Source organism: Physeter macrocephalus, chromosome 19, assembly GCF_002837175.3.
Source record: "Physeter macrocephalus isolate SW-GA chromosome 19, ASM283717v5, whole genome shotgun sequence".
In the NCBI taxonomy this organism is placed as follows: Eukaryota; Metazoa; Chordata; class Mammalia; order Artiodactyla; family Physeteridae; genus Physeter; species Physeter macrocephalus.
The window spans coordinates 29,125,583-29,145,755 of record NC_041232.1 but is presented as its reverse complement, the minus strand read 5'-3'; the positions used below and the strand labels follow the sequence as shown (position 1 = coordinate 29,145,755).

The following is a 20,173-nucleotide window of genomic DNA, read 5'->3' as shown; positions in this document are numbered from 1 at the left end:
GCTTCCCTTGTTATTCCAAATTCTATGCTTTTGAAATTATTGGTTTGCTTATCTGTCAGTAGTTTCCTTAGAAGGAGTTAATTTTTCTGAAACGTTGCATATTTGAACAGGTTTTTATTTCACCCTTATTGCAGTATGGCTGAGAATGTGATTCCAAATAGGAAATAATTCACTTTCAGAATTTTGAAGGCTTTGCTCTGTTGTTTTCCGGCCCTTCTGAGTGCTACTGAGAAGTCGAAGACATCGTGCGTCACACTGCATTTTCTGAAACCGTTTTTTCCTCTCTGGAAGCTCATGGGGTATTTTCTCTGTCCAATTTTTCTGAAATTTCACAATGATGTGCTGTGGTTTGGATCTATTTTCCTCCATTATGCTGAGCACTCAAAGGGCCTTTTCAATCTGGAGGCCCTTCTTTTCTTGGAAATTTTCTTGGTTTATTTCCTTATTATTTCTTTCCCACTGTTTTCTCTTTTCTTTCCCCTTGGAACTTCATTATCTAGATAATGAATGTTCCTGGCCTAATCCTGTGAGTTTCATCTCCTTGTCTTTTTGTTCTACTTTAATGGAAATTAAATTTTTTCTACTTTAATGAATAAATTCATCAATCTTATTTTCCATCCTTTCTACTGAATCTTTCATTTCTGCTATTATATTTTTAAATTCTCAGAATTCATTTTTATTTTCTGGATATTCCTTTTCTCCAACATCCTGTTCTCATTTTAAAGAGGCTCTGTCTTATTGCCCTAAGAGTGTTATTGATAGATTTTTTTCTTGTAGTTTTCATGTCTCTGTCCAATATCTGGTATTGTTTTTTTTTCTGTTTATTATTTATGGATTTCATAGTAGAGATTTTCCTCTGCTTTTTGTTAGTCTCTGGTTCTCTCCTCATATTTAAAAGTGGGGCTTTATTTTATGGTTGTGAGTTATACCTCAGTAGGGCTCTAAACAGACAAAAGAGAAATAATGGAGTATTATGAAGCTCCAAGCACATGGGTGAGGCTTGTCAATTTCAGAGAGCTCCTGGATGGTTTCACTGGGAGAACTCCAATGTCAGACTCCAGTCATGTCTCCTGGGCTGGTCAGATCGCTCAGAGAAGAATCTTCCCATCTTCCATCTGGAAGGTGAAAGCCTGGTTGTCAGTGTTCTAGAAGCTGAGTGGGGAAAAAAATGGTTGAGGTGTTTCAAAATTATTTACACTGTCCCTTAAGCTCCATTTTCAACCTGGTATTTCCAACCTCAGTGGTGCCGAATGTCCCCAAGCTGTGTCACCTCCTGTCGTGACTTTGCCTGAACCTTAACCTCTTGTCTTCCGCCAGAGCCAATGAGAAGCTGTCGCCTGTGGAAGCCGACAAAGGATGATTTGGCTGGGGGCTGTTAACTACATTTGAACAAACTCTTAGCCTATCCTCCTGTTTGCAGTCCACCTAGACCCCTACTTCCTAAAGCCTTTGGGACTTCGGGTGCTTCTTGAATTTCTTAAATGCCAGCGTAGGGTTTGTTTTTCCTTGCTCTGCTGGGTAAATTGTCATTCTTCTTTCCACTTTTCCACTTTCAAAATTTTGTTGCCCTTGCCCCCTCTCCCATTTATTGTCTTTGGGGTTTAATTCTCTTTTCCCCCTTATCCCTTTTTTTAAGGTTTCAATATTTCATTCAAGTTTTATTTTAAGCGATGTTAATTACAGCATTTGAAGGGGAGGATCTAATTCCACACAAAATGGAAGACTCTAAAATGTACCCATTAAACTGCTTAAAAATGAACTGAATGGCAAGAATACAACAGAAGTCCAATTTAGATTCTGAGTGTGGTCACCATGTGATTATCATTATTTGGGGCTCCCGGGAGGAGGCAAAGGTACACGTGTGGGTTCAATATACAAGCTTTAACCCAAAGCACTGATACATTTCATTTATGGGTCTTTCTGCCTGCAGTATCTTTTCCTATAAAAGGGGGATAAATATAGGCTCATGATACCATTTATAAGACATAATCATTTTCATCTCTGCATCGTTTTACACTGTATAAAGCATTTCACATATATCTCCTTTCGTCCTCCTGATACTTTTATAAGTCAGTTAGGGCAGGTACTGTTAGTCCTTTTACTTAAGTAAACTGAGGAACACAGAGGTTCCTTTGCCGGAGGTCACATGCCAGCCAGGGATGGAGTTGGATATGCAGTGCTTCTGGGTGCCTGGGGGTTTGATGGAGCTATTTGAACAGAACAGACAGCAAGGAGAGGAGCAGAGCTGATTCTGGAAGCTGACTGAATGTCTACATAATTCAGAAAAAATGAACGTGTTAGGCAGGGATAAAAGATCTCAGTTTCTATCAAGCAAATGGTTAAAAAAAATTCCAGGTGAATCTGTGGTTAGGGAAACAGAATGAAACCTAGAAATTTAATCAAGATTTCAAGACATCAAATTAGATTCCCTGGTAAGGATGTGTATGACACAAGTCATTATCTCAGCACAAAGCCCTATTTCTTAAGGTTAAATACTGATTTTCTTATCTTGGATGTCCTCTGGAAATCTTATTACCCTCATGGCTATTCTTCTGTATTAAAGGAGCATGGAAACACAGAAGGCAGCACACAGTATCTGCAATCACCATCTACTAGCATCTCTCTCCTCTGCTGAGCTGTATGGCCCATTCGGAAGAAAAATACAGGAAACCTTGGGACTTATCATCCTCTTTTTCATCCTAATTCTGTCATTTTTATCTTCAGCCCCTTATTTAATGAATTAACAAATAGCCATGGAATCCCTTGGTAGGTGGCCCCAGAGGAGATACAAAGAGGGAAATGGTGACCTCTGCCCTGAAGCAGTCATCATTTTTGAGGGAATAAGACATCAGATCATAGCAGTGAGGTCGAGATCTCAAACCTTATCAAAATATGGGATATTCACATCCTGTCAAAATATGTCATTCAAAACAATTCATTCATTCAACACAATCTAGCTACTTTCCTGGGCAGCTGTTGAGTGATGGTGGCTGACCTGGTTGGATCAGGGCCATGTTGGACTTGGGATTTTTGCAAGAGGCATGCCATCTTCTTAGACTGTCTCTGAAATTGGGCCATTGACTCCACCATTCTTGGGCAGCTCTGCCTTGATGTCTGGCCTCTTAGTTCTACTTTCACGTCCTTTTTTTTTTTTTTTTAATTTATATATTTATTTATTTATGGCTGTGTTGGTTCGTCATTGCTGCATGTGGGCTTTGTCTAGTTATGGCGAGCGGGGGCTACTCTTTGTTGCAGTGTGCAGGCTTCTCATTGTGGTGGCTTCTCTTGTTGTGGAGCACGGGCTCTAGGTGTGCAGGCTCAGTAGTTGTGGCTCGCGGGCTCTAGAGTTCAGGCTCAGTAGTTGTGGCGCACGGGCTTAGTTGCTCTGCAGCATGTGGGATCTTCCCAGACCAGGAATTTAACCCATCCATGTCCCCTGCATTGGCAGGCGGATTCTTAACCACTGCACCACCAGGGAAGTCCCCACATCCTTTTTTCTTTTAATGTTCCACCACAGCAGGAAGGGTATGGCTCTCCACCTTCTGTTCTCTTTGACGCGGACTCTCACATACATCCTCCTCCCTCCCGAGGGCACTGCATCCTGCCCTCCTAGCAGGGGACACAGTAGTGTACCATAGGCAGGGAGAAAGCCCTGCTTGTTGAGAACATATTTTTAAAAAAATCATCCCTCTTACCCTGCCGATTGAATTAAGCATCCTGAAAGAAATAAACACAGTATGAAAAAGAGGATAAGAAGAAAGACCTGGATTCATTCATGAGAGAATTCCTTCCCCAGGGGAAGGCATTCACTGGAACCTGAAGGGTGAGAAAAACCAACATGCAGAAGGCAGAGGCAACCATAAATTAAGTCCGAAGCAATGGTAAGTCATGTCCATTAAGCTGATAATCAGGGAGGACAAGCAGATGGGAGGTGAGCTGGGTCTTCTCGGTGTTCCTAGAAATCAGTTCACCCAACAACCATTCCCAGCCATCTTCTCCTATGCTCCCTCCACTATTGAGGCTGGGAAACTGCGACTGAAATTCCCAGCACCCTGGGAGCAAGACGTGGCCATAGGACACCAGTTTTGCTGATGAGCTGTAGCAGAAAGTCCTTTCGGGGGCCTTCCCTTCCCCAGAAAAAGTCAAAAGCCCCCAAGAAGAAGTCATCTTGTCCCTTGCCATTCCTCTTCCTCCCTGCCTGGAGCGCAGAAGGAGGCACGTACGTTTCACAAGGCTAAGAACAAACAGTAACACCGGAGGAACATAAGCCCTGCGTGGCGTGATGATGGGGCTGCATCACCCGGGCTACCCATCGCCAGGTGAGAAACTATAGCATGGTAACTTCCTCTTCTTTTTTTTTTTTTTTTTTTTTTTTTTTTTGCAGTACGCAGGCCTCTCACTGTTGCGGCCTCTCCCGTTGCGGAGCACAGGCTCCGGACGCGCAGGCTCAGTGGCCATGGCTCACGGGCCTAGCCGCTCCGCGGCATGTGGGATCCTCCCGGACCGGAGCACGAACCCGCGTCCCCTGCATCGGCCGCAGACTCTCAATCACTGCGCCACCAGGGAAGCCCTTCTTCTTCTTTTTTAAACATTTTCTGAGCAGTTTACTTGAATTCATAGTTAAACCTCATAAGAACTTAAAAAAAAGTAGGTGCCGTTGTCATCCCAGTTTTTAGATGAGGAGTTGAGGCATGGAAAGGTTGCATAATTCACCCAAGCGACTCGGTTAGTCAGTGGAAGAAGTTGGACTTCGAACACAGGCAGTGTGTTCCTCAATCCCACCCCCTTGACCACTGGCTACATGCCAGTGTTGGCTGGGTTTTCTGTTACCCACGGATGATTGCAACCCTAACCTATCCATCCTTGAAGGATGGATAAAGTTTAGATGGCAGCTTTCAGATCATCATATCAATACATGTCGGTGCAGTGTGTGCCAGAGGAGGGCAAGTGAGACAACAGTTTGATGAAGAATTTAGGCTAGGTAAAGAGACAAAGGTGAAGACAGAAAATACAGCACAGTGAAAAGACAAATACCATATGATATCACTTATATGTGGAATCGAAAATATGACACAAATGAACTTATCTACGAAACAGAAACAGACTCACAGACATAGAGAACACACATATGGTTGCCAAGGGGGAGAAGAGGTTGGGGAGGGATGGAGTGGGAGTTTGGGGTTAGCAGATGCAAACTATTATATTTAGGATGGATAAACAACAAGGTCCTACTGCATAGCACAGGGAACTATATTCAGTATCCTGTGATAAACCATAATGGAAAAGAATATGAAGAAGAATGTATATATACATGTATAACTGAATCACTTTGCTGTACGCCAGAAGCTAACACAACACTGCAAATCAACTATACTTCAGTAAAATAAATTAAAAAAAAAAAAAAGAAAATATAGCAGAGTGAACCAGAAAGGGAACTTTAGGATATTTGCCTACAAGTCACAGATCTACTGGCTACGACTGACTGTGGCCTAATTATACTGCCTTATCTTTAGCAGATCTAAGTCATTCTGTCTTTAAGCCTCAGTCTCCTCATCTCTCAAATGGGCATAATAATCATACATGTCTTTTAGAGTTTCAATGCCCTAGCAAAATGCTCTGCTCTGAGTAAGACTTCAGTAAATATTATCCCCCAAAACATAGTGAGATAAAATCGAATGTTTTCCTCTGTGGCTTGTCTCATCTTCACAGTAATGGCTGTCTGGAATCTTCAATTCAAAATGCGACATTTGGAAACTTGAAAATATTAAAGATGAAGAGGAAGTAAAGATGATCTTTTCTTTGATGTTAGCGGTGAAATGTTTTTCCTTTTTTTTTCATATTCTACTGAAAACCTGGCCTTATTACAGATCACAGGCCCTTGCACACCATTGTTGCAATAATTTAATCTGAGGGAGGATTCTGACATTGTCAGTGTAACGTTTCTTAATAGTATTAGTCAAGCAGAGCTTGAAGGAACATACCTATTGACTTCAAAGGATTTGTTTTAAAGAAAGTGAAATAAAAAGGAAGTAAGAATTCATGGGAACTGGATTGGATACCATGATTTCCACGCCGAGTTTAGGAAAAGCTGCCTAACCTCCAAACTGTGTTCTGAGAAAACAGTTGTCTGGTACAAAGGCACGAGAACTGATATAAAACGTTAGTTCAAAGCCTTGGGGGAAGAAAAGAGGGACCCAAAGACAGTCATTGTCTCCTTTAATGAACCCCCATGTGGAGAGTGGCTGCTGCGTGGGGAGCTGGTGCCTTTGAAGTGACTGTGAATGAGACAACCAAGTGCCACCTCACGGCCTCTGACTGAGCTAGCAGATTTCCAAGGCTTCACAGCTCCAAAAGAGCCTGCACAAAGCATTTCCTTCCAGGACTGCTTGCAGACTTAAACAAAAGACGCAGAGAGTGACTGTACAGGGACCACCAGTGGACTCTGAAAAAATCTTCAGAAATCAGGGGTTTTTTTTTTTTTTTTCTTTGTCTTTTTCCATATTCAATGAACCAGCCTGAAAACTATGGCTAATGTGTGTGTGCAAGGCTGTTACCGTGTCTCTAATGGTGCTGCTTCCAACAGGAAAAGCCTGCTGCTGGCTCTCCATCCCCAGGGACAGGGCAGACAAGCTTTTCTGGTCAGAGGGGTGCTTTTGTGCAGGCAGTTGTTTCCCCCGGTCCAGGATGCAGGGGTGGAAGTCAAGGGTGCAGCATGGCTTGTTTCCCCAGAGGGCCCCTCAGTGTGGAGCAGCCGGAGCCTCCTGCCCTCCCAGCGCAGGGAAGGCCCCAGAGAGCTGTGTCCTTCCCCGCACAACATACAGAACAGCCCGCAGAGGCGACAGACTTTCTGGAGATCAGACAGTTGCCAGGGTCTCTCCGGCAGAGCCCTTCCTATATCTGCCGTTCCTGGGAACACTGGTTTGGACGTGGCTGTAATAAGCATATTTTCTAGTACCTTGACATCACCATGTGGGGTCCACCTTGCTACAGATCCCACGAGTAAGCAGGGACTGTTTTGAGAATATCAACCTACCATTTTACCTAAAATAAAGCAAAAGGAAAAAGTTCCATAGACACAGATTGTTATAAAAATACGACCTATTTGCAAATCGCGAACTTATAGTCCCACCTGGTAAGATGAAAGAGAAGAGCTGCATAGTAAACTAAAAGTTTAGTCATGGGGGCCTGTTTATAAAGAACTTGTCCCGACAATGTCGTTGACACTCTTACAACACAATGGGGTAGACAGGACAGAAATTATTATTCGCATTTTGCAGAGAAGCGAACAAGAAAGGGCTATCATGATAAATCTTGTGGTTCCCTTGGATGTGGCCTGGTGTTGGGTCTGGCAGCTGATATAAACTCAATGTGCCCAAAAGCAGAGGCTGCTGAGAAAAGATGGAGGGGAAGCCCTGTTGAAGGTCGTCCCATCTAAATGGTAATTGGGCCCAATTAGATGTTTCTGTCCCATCTCCCTGCGCAGAACCCCAGCCCAGAACTTCGTGCAGAGTTGATTCTCTTTAGCATTTGATTTTAAAACCAGCGCTTAATAACTTATATACCTCTAATGATGTTCCAGGAGCTATTCTGAACACTTTATATTACTATCTCATTTAATCCTCTCAACAACTCAGTAAAGTGGGTACTATTATTACCTTCATTGTACAGGTAAGGAAACCGAAGCACAGAGAGGTTAAGTGACTTGCCCAATGTCACACAGACTAACGTTGTCAGAGTTAAGATTTTAAAAAAGAATAGGCAAATGCATTGTCCTAGTATCAGCATTTCAGGAGCTTAATTTCTATTCTGAGGGTAATGTGGGCAAAGCAAAGAACTGAAACCTATTCCCTCTCCTCTTTTAATTAGGCCTCCAGAAGGAATTCCTGGGGCATCTAAAAATTCAAAAAATGTAAGCCTTTATGCACAAGTGGCTTTGAAGTCTGCTTGGAGGAGCCTTGCCTTTTGCTGGTGACAGGTTCTGGCCTCCGGTAGGATACGAACAACTTCAAAAAAGGGCACCTGCCCCCATTCTTTCTTCTGTGCAGGTGAGAACAGGGCTTCACTGGTGGAAGTTTAAATGCCCTGTTTTCTTCTGGCCCCCGTGAACCGCTAATGTTGTGTTTTTCACACACATTCAGAAGGTAAGTGAAGCTGTGAAGTCCTGACTGAGTAAGCCGACTCTGACGGAGAGGGCGTGCACCCAGCACGGATCTGCTTATCTCTGCGTCCACGCTCCCCACCCCCCAGCGCTGCCCGAGGCTCACGTGCTTCTCCAGGTAGCGACAAGTGGGGGCGGGGGCGGGGGTAGGCGGGCAGAGACTGTGATGCACGGGCGGGGCCGAGAGAGGGGGCGGGCAGACTGGGATGCACTCTGCACCCTTAGGGCTTTACTTCATCAGAGAGGTTTGTTCAGGGCCTCAGATGCACGGAGAGCTGCCACGTGTAATGCCATTTCTGCAAGCCAGGAAATGGAAACTAATTTAAATCACACAGTTGGGACTCAGTCAAGCTGGACTCCAAATTCCAAGCTAGCTCTATCTCCCACTCCCTCTCTTTCCCCTTTCTCCTTTCCTTCCTTCCTTCCTCCCTCCCTCCCTCCTTCCTTCCCTTTGTTATTTTCTTTTCAACGACATACTATCTTTGATCAATGAAAGAATACATCATCGTGAAACCCATACGAGGGGGCTTATTTACATTTTCCATTTGTTATCTCAAAATACACTTCCACAATCTCAACGCGCCTCTAAAAAGGGAATTAATCATTGCAGCAGAGCCTAGAGAACAAAACGTGAGTTTTCTAGGACAATGTTTTCCGTTTCTGCTGGGTCCTGTTAGCCCCAGTTAAGCCACCTGGGAGGTATTTAAATGATTCTTTTGTCGATGCTTTTCGGCAGGTGTGATAGATACTTTTGATGGATCAGGAACTTTCTGCCTGTGATTAACCTCCAAATTCAACCGAACATTGAGGATAGGTGGGGATAGGTTATGGTCAGTTTTCTTTTTTTATTTACATTTTGACTTTCAAGAGGTTGGGACAAATGTCACAGAGTTACTGATGCTAACAACACCATCACAGCGCAGACAGTGGGCAGGGTGGGCTCCTGCCCTGGGCCTGGGCCTTCCAGCTCCCTGGGGATCACTAACCTATAAAAAGAAATGTACGCAGGGGCACGTGGTCACCTCTGTCACTAGGGATCTGGTGCTCAGTGTTGAGAGACCATAAACCATAACCCTAAACGTCCAATCTCAAAACCAGCTCTGTGCTGGCTCCAGAGAAATGCTTCACCCTGACTTTTGTCCCCTGGCCTTGGAAGGACACTGTGAAGATTTCCAGGGTGTGCTGCCACTGACACGGACATGGACACACCGAGGTGTGTGGATAATGTCACGGCAGAGGCACTTCGTTAAAAGTCCAATCAATTAAAAATCAAATCCTTGCTTTCAGGTAGCAGGAATAGGAAAGTGTTAAATGTGAGCGAGTGGGGTTTCCTTGTAATGCCAACCACCAATTTTCTTGCTTCTCTTTGGGTTCCAAGTCTGTAAGAAGTCACACGCTAGTGTAGTATTTGCGTGTGTTGAATTTGTTGATTGAGGAACATCTTTCAAAATGAAATGATTAATATTACTGTTGAAATGGTAGATATGTAGTTATTCGTGAAACAGGATACTGATTCTTTACATTGACAGCTAGGTGGGCGTTGAATGCTCACATGGCTAATAGGTTTCTGTTTATTCAAAATTCACCACGTATCACTGAATTTAAAATATTAAAGAAAATGTTAAGCTTTTTATGAATCATTTTATTTCAGTCCTGGTATTCCTAATCCTAATTTGTAGTTTGCATTTTACTTCTAGCAGATATCTTTGAATCATTGGGAAGAAAGGAGTTTTCAGTAACTATAGGAAAGTAATTTTAATTTTCTGATTAAAAATTTTTGAATTTACGTTTTTGATGAAAATATATACTCAAATTTCGCATAATTTGAATACACTCATCCTTTCTCAGTGTTTTCCAAAAGAGCTTTCTGTGATGACGGAAATGTTCTATATCTGTGCTGTCCACATGTGGCTACTCAATACTTGCAAGCACCTCTGAGGAACAAAACTGGGTGAAATGTGGCTATAAATGTTCCATACAGAACAGATCATTGCTATCACTAGGACAAAAATTATGTGACAGTCTCGATTACGGCCACATATGAGCGATTTTACTAAAATAAAGGCAAAATAAAACTTAAGGAATAAATACATAATAATGCATGAATTATGTATGTCTTTTTTATTATTGATCCATACAGCCAGACTACCAACAGAAAATAAAGATACGCACAATGATATATTCAGTTGTCTTTGATATTTTGCTGACTTTCGTCATATGAAAACTATAGGCTTTCTTATCTTTTGGTATTGTTATCTTTGTCAAGGTAGGAAGATATAACATAGTATAGAATAGTTTGCCAGCTTGATGAATAACGTCGAAATATTTAGACATATGAGGGGGGCTGGCTTGATAGCACCCCTGTGACCAGCCATTCTGCAAATGTCACTGTTGTCCTCAGAGAGACAGGAGTGTCATGTGGTTGGATTAAAATTATAAAAAACTCCCCTGCTGAAAAAAAAAAAAAGTGACAAGAAATGTCCCATTGGAAGGACTCCTACAGCATCCTTTCCTTAGAGGAAGTCCAATCCATTCCTTTTGAAGAGAGGCCTTCCATTTGGGCTCAGTGCTGCTTTGGCCAGTTACCTGGAAGAGGGAGTGAAGAAACAGTAGCTGTTGGAATTGCCAGGGAAGGAGCTGCTGGCCAAAACCCCACCACTGTTTGCAATGCGGATTTCAGGCTAATAAGGGCAGAGCCGGCTTAACACTGTAATGTTTAGAGATCAGAGATAATGGAAATTCATTGGGTCTCCCACTGAGCTTTAAGTAACCTGAGGAAGGGACAGGGCATCTTCCGGTTACCAGGGTAACAGCACTGGGAGTCCCTACAGGGCTTTCTCCCCACTGGTGAAGGGACCCCTATCTGCGCAGCTGTCTCCCATGCCCCCACCCAGCCAACTCACACACGTCCTTGCCCCGGGGTAGGGTGCTCCAGCTCTAAGGCTGTTCCATACTTTCTCCTGGGGGTCCCCAGGGGAGTGAGTGCCAGATGCCCACAGTGGCAACTTGCTCTTTCATACACCCTATATTGACTCCACCTCACCCTTCTGTCTCACTTTCCCATTCCTCTTGTACTGCTTCCTGGGATTACTCCCCCAATAAAACCTAAAACCACTTATACTTAAATCCTTAACTTCAGGCCTGTTCCTGGGGGAGCCCAGCGTAAGACAACCTCCAGCACGTAGCTCAGTGCCTGGCAGATATATGACCTTCTTAGGTATTTGCTGAAAGAATTCACATACTTTGCGAATGAAATCCTACCTTAATATTACCTTCTTCACCCAACTCAAAGAAGGCAAATGACTAGATTGACATCTCCCTCCTTATCTGGATCCATCTCACATCTACTAATACAACAGCTCCACTGGAAAGCACATGACCATTCAAATAAAGGAAATTTGGGCTCCATCACATCACAGGACCTCAGCACCAGGGAAAGCCCAGGTGACAGACCCTCACTGCTGATCCTTGGAGGTATGTGACCCACCTGCCTCTCCATACTTCAAATGTTATTTTGCAATCGAGATAAGGCTCAACAAATACATATTTGGGAGAAGAAGCAGGATGATGTAAGGTCCGTAGTATTAAAACGTCAATGATTAATACAGAGCCTTCGAAAGAGCACTTCTGATAAGGATCTAATAAGTGGAATTCTGCAAGAAAGAGGAGCTGTTCGTTGGGCACCAAAATCAAAAGTCCAATCCCTCAGTTTGCCCCGGGGAGGTGACAGCTGTGACATATCCTTGTCTGATGGTTCTAGCGTCCACTGGAGACAGGGTCGAGGTGAGAGTGGGATCAATGCACTTTCTGGGCCTTTGTCAGTACCGGGAGGGAGCCCGGGGCTCACTTGCTTCATGGGTTTGCCCTTTTGCTGGCGCGGTTCCCCGCCCTAGAACACCGTGCAACTCACGGGTAGTTACTTGGTTTCTAATTTAACCTCTTCCCAGGCCTTCTACTGCTTTCATTTAGCTAGGCCTGGCCTCTGCAGCTCCTTGTATGTTATTCCAAGGGAAATAGAAGGATTCCCCCCAACTACCCCGCCTTTTTCTTTTTCTTTTTTTTTCAATTTTACAAACTGAACCTCTTTACTGAAGCATTGGAAGCTATTTTATCCACTTAATGAAATAGGCATTCCACACCCCAAATGGTAAATTATATATTTCAAGACATCATTTGATTCATTACCCACGCCTCCTCCCGCGTTTCCCAACACTTTGCACCAGACACAGAAATCACAGGTTACGTAGGTCCGTGTGACCGCCGCCTTCCGTGCATGGCCCGCGGCTCGCTCCGGCCCACCCGGGACGGCTGGGACGCAATGAAGCGGCCGAGCGTGTCCTGCTCAGAGGGTGCGAGGTTCCGGGGGCAGGAGCGCGGGTGTCGCGCGGGGCTGCCGGTGCGCTGCGGGGTCTCGGTGTCCCCGGCCGCAGCTAGCTGTCCGGGCGCCCGCCAACTTCGCGGCGCCCGCGGCGCGGAGACGCCGCAGACCCTCGCAGCCCCGGGATCTGCCGGCTCGCCTGGACCGCAGCCGCCGGGGAGCGCGGGCCCCGCGACTCCCGGTGCCTCCGGCCCTGCCCGCCGACACTGCCGTCCGGCGCCGGGATCGGAGCTGCCTCGCCCGCCCGCCCGCGGGGCCGCAGGCCGCTGTCCTGCCCGCCGCGCTCGCCAACTCCCGGCGGCCCGCGACCCGGGACAAACTTCTGGTCCAGGCGCGGCCCCTGCGCGGTCACCCTCCCGGAAGCCGGCCGCGAAACCGAAGCTGCGGCGGGAGGGGAGCGGGAGGGAGCGGGTGGCACCGCCCGGCCGCCGCTCTCCGCTCGGTGACGCCGCCCCCGCGGCCACCCCCCGCCCGGCTCCCCCCGAGGCGCCGCGGCCGCCGAACGCCGGGCGCGGGCCGGCGGGACCGGGCGCTCACGCCCTCTAGCGGGCCGCGGCGGCGCGGGCGGCCGTGACGTGGGCGCTCCCTTCAGCCGGCCTGCGGGGCACCGCCAGTCAGTCGGGGAGCGGGAGCCCCGCTTGCAGCCGGCGCGGGCTCGGCCATCGGCGCGCCGCCGCCCGGGGGCTGGCTCGCCTGGCGGCGCAGAGGCGGCGGGCGGGACGCGCGCGGCCACGGCCCCGGCCCCGGCCACCGCGGCGCCGGAGGCTCGGGTCCCGAGCCGGGGAAGGAGAGCGGCGGCCAGCGCAGCCGCCGGCACGGAGGGCGGATTTTGGCTTCACGGGCGCGCCCTCCGCTCTCTTTCGCAGCGGCGCAGCTCCGAGCGGGGCCGGCGATAGGGCGGGAGGACCCAAGACCCTCGCCCCCAGCCCCGGGAGCCGCCGGAGTTGGGACTTCTGCAACTGTTAGCACTTTGGGTGTCTGGTTCTGGTTTTGGCTGTTCACCCTCCTCTTCTTGCCGCCTTGGAGGCAAAGCTCCCGGCCGCCGGCCGCCCTCCGCCCTCGCGCCCACCCAGCGCCGCCGGGAGCGGCCCGGCGCGCACTCAGCACCATGGGGAGACTTGGGACTTGCCTGGCGACTTTGACCGGACTTTTGCTAACTGCGGCGGGGGACACGTTTTCAGGTACGCGGGGCTGCGCCTGCCGGGGCCTGGGGCGCGCGGGCCGGAGGGGTCCCGGGACGCGGGCAGCTCCCGGTGGCAGAGCCCCAGCGGCGAACGGCAGGGCCGGGCAGGGGGCGCGGCGGGCCGGACACCGCGTCTGCCCGTCCCCGGCGCGGGCGCGGGACCGGCGGGGAGGGCGGGCACCTAGCGCTCCGGCGGGCCGAGCGGACGAGTCCCGGCGCTGGCCCCGGAACCTGGCCCCCGTCTCGGCCCCCGCTCCTCCGCGGCCTGGGCGCGTGTCCGGGCGGACGGCGCCACTCGGAGTCCCGCGTAGGTTCCGAGAGCAACAGCAGAAAACTTTGCCTGAAGTTGGGAGTTGCAGCCGCCGGCCGCCGGGCGTGGGCGCTGCGCGGTCCTTCCCACGGCGAGCGGCGGCCGGGCCGGGTCGCCGTGCCCGCTGCGCCCGCGCGATCGCCCGACCAGCCAGCGGCTCCGGCGGCGGCGGCGATCGTCGGTCCTCCCCCCGCCGCCCGGCTCGCGGCGGCCTTGACCCCGGCTCGTCCCGGCGGCTGCACGGCTGGCCAGGAGAGCCGAGGGGGCGTCCTCGTCGGTCCCGGCGGGAGGACCGGCGGCCCGGAGGGAGTGGCCGGCCCGCAGGCCCTGGGCCGCCGTGGCTGTGCCCGCCGGGCTCCCCCTCCGCACCCTCGGCCCCGCGGAACGCCCGGCCGGGGGCAGCGGTCAGCCCGCCTCGCGGCCCGCGGTGCCGGGTGGGGAGGAAAGGGAGTGGCGGGGAGGTGCCTGCTTCGCGCGGGCGGTCCGAGCTCGGAGAGCTCCTTGCCGGAGGACGCGTGGCCGGGAGTCGGGAGTCAGGAGGGGCGCGAACCCCGCACGGTGTTAACCTGGAACACACGTGGATGGACAGCCGGCGCTTGCACACCTGCACACTAGCACACTTTCTCGTGTGTGTCAGTTTCATTAAGGTCTACGTAGAATGGTGGCACTGGGCTTTTCTTTTAATAAAAAGCCTGCTATTTGGCCTTGAACTTGGGTTGCAAAATAGGTTTCTGTGTTTATTCGGGAGGAATGAGTAAGTTGAACTTTTTGTTTGTTTTTTTAAATTTCATGAAGGACACCTTCACTGACGGTAAAGCGCATATTTTAAAACCTTTCAAACGTTTGCCTCTGGCTGTCAGATCTGTGGAAACGTACATCTTTACTTTCCCGGAGCCCGAGGGACACGCAGGCGCAGAGGCCGTGCCCTGGTCGTCCCTGAGCCCAAGGACCCTTGACCACAGTTGGCCGCCGCCAGGAAGCCAAGCGTGGAGTTGACTGCTCGCTCTATGCTGTCAACTTCAGTAGAGAAATACCCTTTTCCCAAGTTTAATATGTCCTTAACTGTCTGGTAATTGCACGTGCGCTGGAGGATTTAGCAAATTGATCCACTGCTGTCTGTTATAAACTTGATGCAGATATTGGCCTGCGTTCTTTCTTATTAGTGAATTATGGAGTAGACTCGCCAGTTGTAGAGCCTTGTAACTCATTAGTGTTAGAAGCCAAGGATGAGGGCCTTAGTTGATGGTTTTCTCTTTATTAAGAATCCATAGCTCCCTGCCTGGGATTTGTTTCAAGTTAAGCTGTGTCAGAAAGCATTTGGATGGATTTTTCAAGTTGTGGGCAAGGGGGTGGAAAGAAATATTTATGTAGCTTATTTAAATGATCGGTTTCTCATCATTAAAAGGGACTTCAGCCTATATAGTACTGATCTGTGTCCTTGTTAATGCTTATGTAAATTAATAGTCAAACCAAAAGAGACTTTTTTTAAAACTCAATTTTAGCCAGATTTTTCTTTCAGAGGAAATATGTCATTCTGTTTGTTTGTTATCATACCATTGATTGAACTGTGCCTCCTTTTCATTTGGAAGCCAGAGTTATCCTAGTATGTTAGAGGGTTAAGAGGAAATGAAGGGCAGTATCCCAGAGAGAATGCTTAGCAACGATGCAATTAAAAAAATTGAAGTTGGCAAAATTTGTGTGTGCAAGGATCAGATAAACTGCAGTGCATTATGCTTTTTCTCTCCACTTTGGGTTTTAGGTAGAACATGTGGAAAGCAGTTAATGCTTTGGAAAAGTCTTTTTTTTTTTTTTTTCTTTGTATGTTGGGAAAGTTAATTCTGATGTTATGAGTGACACTGACACTTATTTCTCTTTACGAGTCTTCTGGACATTGAAATACTTGTCTGCTGTCCCTGACATGGGGATCCTTTTAGAGACAGAGGAGCTCGATGGTAAGTGGCTTGAGGGCAAAGGCAGTTATTTTTCCTTCTTGGTTCCGATAAAGCACTTACATTCACTGTTTGTTGAATAAATTAGTGATGTGACTTATGATTATTTGCAAACATTCAAATTGTATGTGAACTGGCTGACACAGAAGGGAGGGAGAGGAGAGATTGTGAGACTGGCTTGCATCCTCCCTTCTTTTGAAATTAACATTTTCATCACCGATTCTTCTTGAAATAGGGGGCACCCAATGGGCTGAATCCTGAGGTTTTATGTAATCAGTGGAGGTTTTTGTGTGTGTGTGTGTGTGTGTGTGTGTGTGTGTAACTAAGATTTATACACAAGACACTTTGCTATTTCCCCTCTGCATCCTCATATCCTCTTTTAGCCGTACTTGTATGTGTGTGTGTGTGTGTGTGTGTGTGTGTGTGTGTAACTAAGATTTATACACAAGACACTTTGCTATTTCCCCTCTGCATCCTCATATCCTCTTTTGGAATGCATTCAGAATTGATGTGATTGTTGATTAATCATTTCTGGAAGGTACTACACATAATTTGAATGCCAGATATCAGAAATAGAGTGCTAAACATATTGGAAGAAAAAAGAAAAGAATTAGGTTTTTTGTCCAGGAGATTAAGTATATATAAACATTCCATTTTAAACATCACTTTCCATGTTTACAATTTCTAACTTGTTAGGCAGAGTATTGGAGGCTCACTTTCTGCCTTCTATCTACGCTTTGAATGATCATCCAAAATAACTTCTGTAAAAAGATATACAAGTAAGAAGCGAGGAAGAAAGTGAAATCATTCTTGCTTCTGCTTGAAATTCTCTTTTCCAGATTGAGAAGCCACATAACTGGGAAGTCATTCCTCTTTGACCTATTTTCTCAAAAGCCAAGTTGTAATATATCCTATGCAAGGAAGTGTTTGGTTTTATATAATAATGAGACTGATATGGTAAGGTCTGGTAAGCAAGGCTTGGTTTGCAGAAGTAGAAATGCAAACAGATTGGTCCTTTGCTTCCACCGCAGTATTTGGAATAGATTAAACCTTAATATAATCTTGTGAATTTGAAACTCTTCTTGAGAAATTTCTTTTTTAAGTACTCTTTTAAGGACATTTGTGGGAAAACATCCAAAATCTGAATGGAGTCTGTAGTTGAGTTAGTAGAACTGTACCAATATTTAGTTTCTTAGTTTTGGATAATTTGACTCTGATTAAGTCAGATGTCAACACTAGGTGAAGGCGGGTGAAACATGTACTTGAAATCTTTGTACTGTTTTTACAGTAAGTTGAAAATTATTTCAGAATACAAGGTTGTACAGTTCCCTTTACAAAGAGTGTGAATAGATTTGTTTAGCAGTTTGATTTATTTTTTCTTTTTCAGATAACTAGAGTCATGACATTTTATATTTTTATGGTGCTTTAATGAGATTGATAATGGACGTGATGAAAAGATTTCAAGTTTAAATCAGGGCGCATGATAGAAATATGCCAAGAAATCACTTTAACATTTTAAGCGTTATGTGGTTTTGTGGATGTAAAGAAGTATTGCTTGAGCTTAATCAATTGTTCTGATCTGGAAAAATCACAAGTTTTAGTCTCTGATGTTTTCAAAGGGTTATTTTACAGATTTTCAGTAGAGAAGTTACTTACATATATTGATTTGTAGATACGTGTGTATGTAATTTGAGTTATTCTAAATGAACAAGTAATCTGAATTATGTCTTCACATGATATGAACTCCCACCTGAGTCTCAAGCACAGCCTTTAGTTTTGGGAAAAGTTGGTTTTAGAATTTAGGTACTTCTGTGACAATTCGATAAAAGTTGATGGCTTTATTGGAAATTGTCGTAGTTTTATAACAATTGTAATACATTCCAGGAATTGATAGGCTGTACATATCTGTTTCAGTAGAGGCACTATTTTGGATTAAGCGTTGTTTTCTCTCGGTTTTTGTTTTAGGTTTAGTTTTCTCGAATAAGCGTGTATTATCTAAATATGCTAAGACAGTTTTTAGTTAGGGGTCAGACATTTTAATAAGTAGTTTACATAGTTTTTCAACAGTATAACATTTTTTTAAGGTGGTGTCTATCATGCTTTGTAGAATGGTAAAGAGGCTGCCTTCCTTAAAGACAGCCTCTTCAATAAGTGGTGCTAGGATTCTTCTCTATGAAAACCAACTTTCCCACAAACTGTTCTCCAGGGGCTTCTTATCTTTATGACCACAACCTATTAATAAGCTTATTTTGTAAGTGAGAGAAGGTTTCATTACTAATGTTTTTCAAACTCACCAATGAAAAGTTTAAAGAAGATGCAAAAGCACATAAACCTCCCATCAGAAGAGGATGCTGCTTCTCCAGTTCCTAAGATACTGCCGTGGTTTAGCGTTTAGTCATCAGAAAGCCTGCGTGTATACTGTTGCTCCGAAAATCAGTAGGTAGGGCTGGTGTTAGGTGGGGAGAAGGAAAGCTTTAGTCATTACCCTTGGTAGCCTGTGGTCCCCCCGCCATCCAGCGGGGGCGGCTGGCAAGGCCAGAGCCTGATAAAGGGGTGGGAACGTGGGAGAGGAGAACGAAAGAAGAACACAGGCCTGAGAAGGGAAGGGTTGTGTGTGCTCACCTGTAAGAACACAGGTCTGCATATCCCGGGAGGCAGGGTCGCTGCTCTTCCCCTCTCTTTGCTATTAAGGGTGAAACGTATGGAGAGTTTAGGGAGGAGGATCAAAAGAGTGACAAACGGGCAGGGAGAGCAGGTGACAATCCTGCACGTTGGTGGCTTTAGGTGGCCTGGGGGAGGGTGTGGGGTGTGTTCAGCCTGTGCTGCTGGTGAGCTATGTGTATACCTGTGCTGCTCAAAACCAAGCGTGCCTGAGGGTCACCGGGAGTGGTCCTTCCCAACTTGGTCTTTATGGCCGGCATGGTGACTCTGATGTCCCAAGGCCCCTGGAAGGTCCCACAGCATCCCCAGGTGATCCTGGCCATCTTTCGAGAAACATTGTTCCAAAAGAACAGTTCTTAAAGTGTTGTTCTTGGACTAGCAGTCTCAGTATCACTCAGGAACATCACTTGCAGACGGGCAGACTCCTGCCCCCTCCTCCCCCCACCCCAGGGGGACAGAATCAGAAAGTCCTGGGTGGAGCTCGGGGTGGGGGCAGCAGTAGGTGCTAGAACTAGCCCTCCGGGAGCTTGGGATGCCAGACAGAGTGTGAGTTCTAAAAGGCCTGGCATCCTCATTCTGCATTTTCAGCCTCCCTTGACAAGAGCTGAAAGGACCTAGGGATGAAAATATAACTCACGTCCATGCACTTGTGAACACCCCTGCCCCCCAGCAGCACGGCACAAGTTATGAACAGGCCGATGGGATGGTGCTGTGACTCTCAGCTTGTTAGGGGAAACCGCCAGCGTGACGTTTCAGATAATGGTCTTATCTGGAGATATTGGATCCAGCCAGTTGTGAAACGAAAATGAAAAAAAGTCTCCTCTAATTTTACTTACCACAGTGTAAAGTTTTAATTAAATCTTGCAGTCACTATTAGCCACTGGAAATTTCTCTGGGTTGATACTGTGTTTCGAAGATATTTGTTGGCTTGTTGTAAGAAGGGTGTAACCCAGTGCACTTATTAAAATGATGCTTTTAATTCAAGTGGATGTTTATTGAGCACTTACTGTTGGGAAGGCCCCTTTAGGGAGTCGGGGAGGCATTGGGGGTGGGAATGGGCAGAGATTGGAAAGATACAGTTAACCGTACTTTGGAAAGTTGTCCAATTATTAAAAGTTTCAAAATCTACTGAAATCGAAAGAAGCAAGGACTGTCTTAGGCGAGAATGAGAAATTTGCATAAAATTTGGAATTTAAAAATGGGAATGTGACACTTTGCCTTTGGAAATGAACTTCACTTCCAAACAGAAAAGAGAAGCTTTTCAATATATATCTCTTTAAAGTACTGATAATGTACTTTAATGTATCCCCTAAGATAGAGCCTCGTTTCTCTGTTATCCACAAAAGACAATCCCTGACTCTCTGTCATTTAATGCTCCAGGTAAACAAAATCTGTTGTGATGTCATTTAACAGATTTGTCTTAAAAACACTGTCACCAGTATGGTACTGGCACAAGAACAGAAATATAGATCAATGGAACAGGATAGAAAGCCCAGAGATAAACCCACACACATATGGTCACCTTATCTTTGAT

The 20,173-nt window shown here is 46.5% G+C and overlaps 2 protein-coding genes across 6 annotated transcripts in view; one reads left to right on the top strand and one right to left on the bottom strand.

The window, feature by feature from the left end:
• Positions 1–10,274: 10,274 nt before the first annotated feature.
• On the bottom strand, positions 10,275–13,646 carry LOC114484341 (translation initiation factor IF-2-like). The gene is made up of 3 exons (XM_028479939.1): positions 13,145–13,646; positions 12,395–13,011; positions 10,275–10,744 (listed from the first exon to the last, which is right to left on the bottom strand). Exons 1-2 carry the CDS (start codon positions 13,644–13,646, stop codon positions 12,398–12,400), a joined length of 1,116 nt encoding a protein of 371 aa, XP_028335740.1. The 3' UTR covers positions 10,275–10,744; positions 12,395–12,397.
• Positions 13,277–20,173, top strand: part of PTPRM (protein tyrosine phosphatase receptor type M) — an 805,568-nt gene continuing 798,671 nt past the window's right edge. For all 5 annotated transcript variants that reach the window (XM_028480386.1, XM_028480385.1, XM_028480384.1 and 2 more), the window contains exon 1: positions 13,277–13,717. In XM_028480386.1, the coding sequence (XP_028336187.1) occupies positions 13,645–13,717 (73 nt within the window). In that variant the 5' untranslated portion in view covers positions 13,277–13,644. The remainder of the gene's footprint in view (positions 13,718–20,173) is intronic.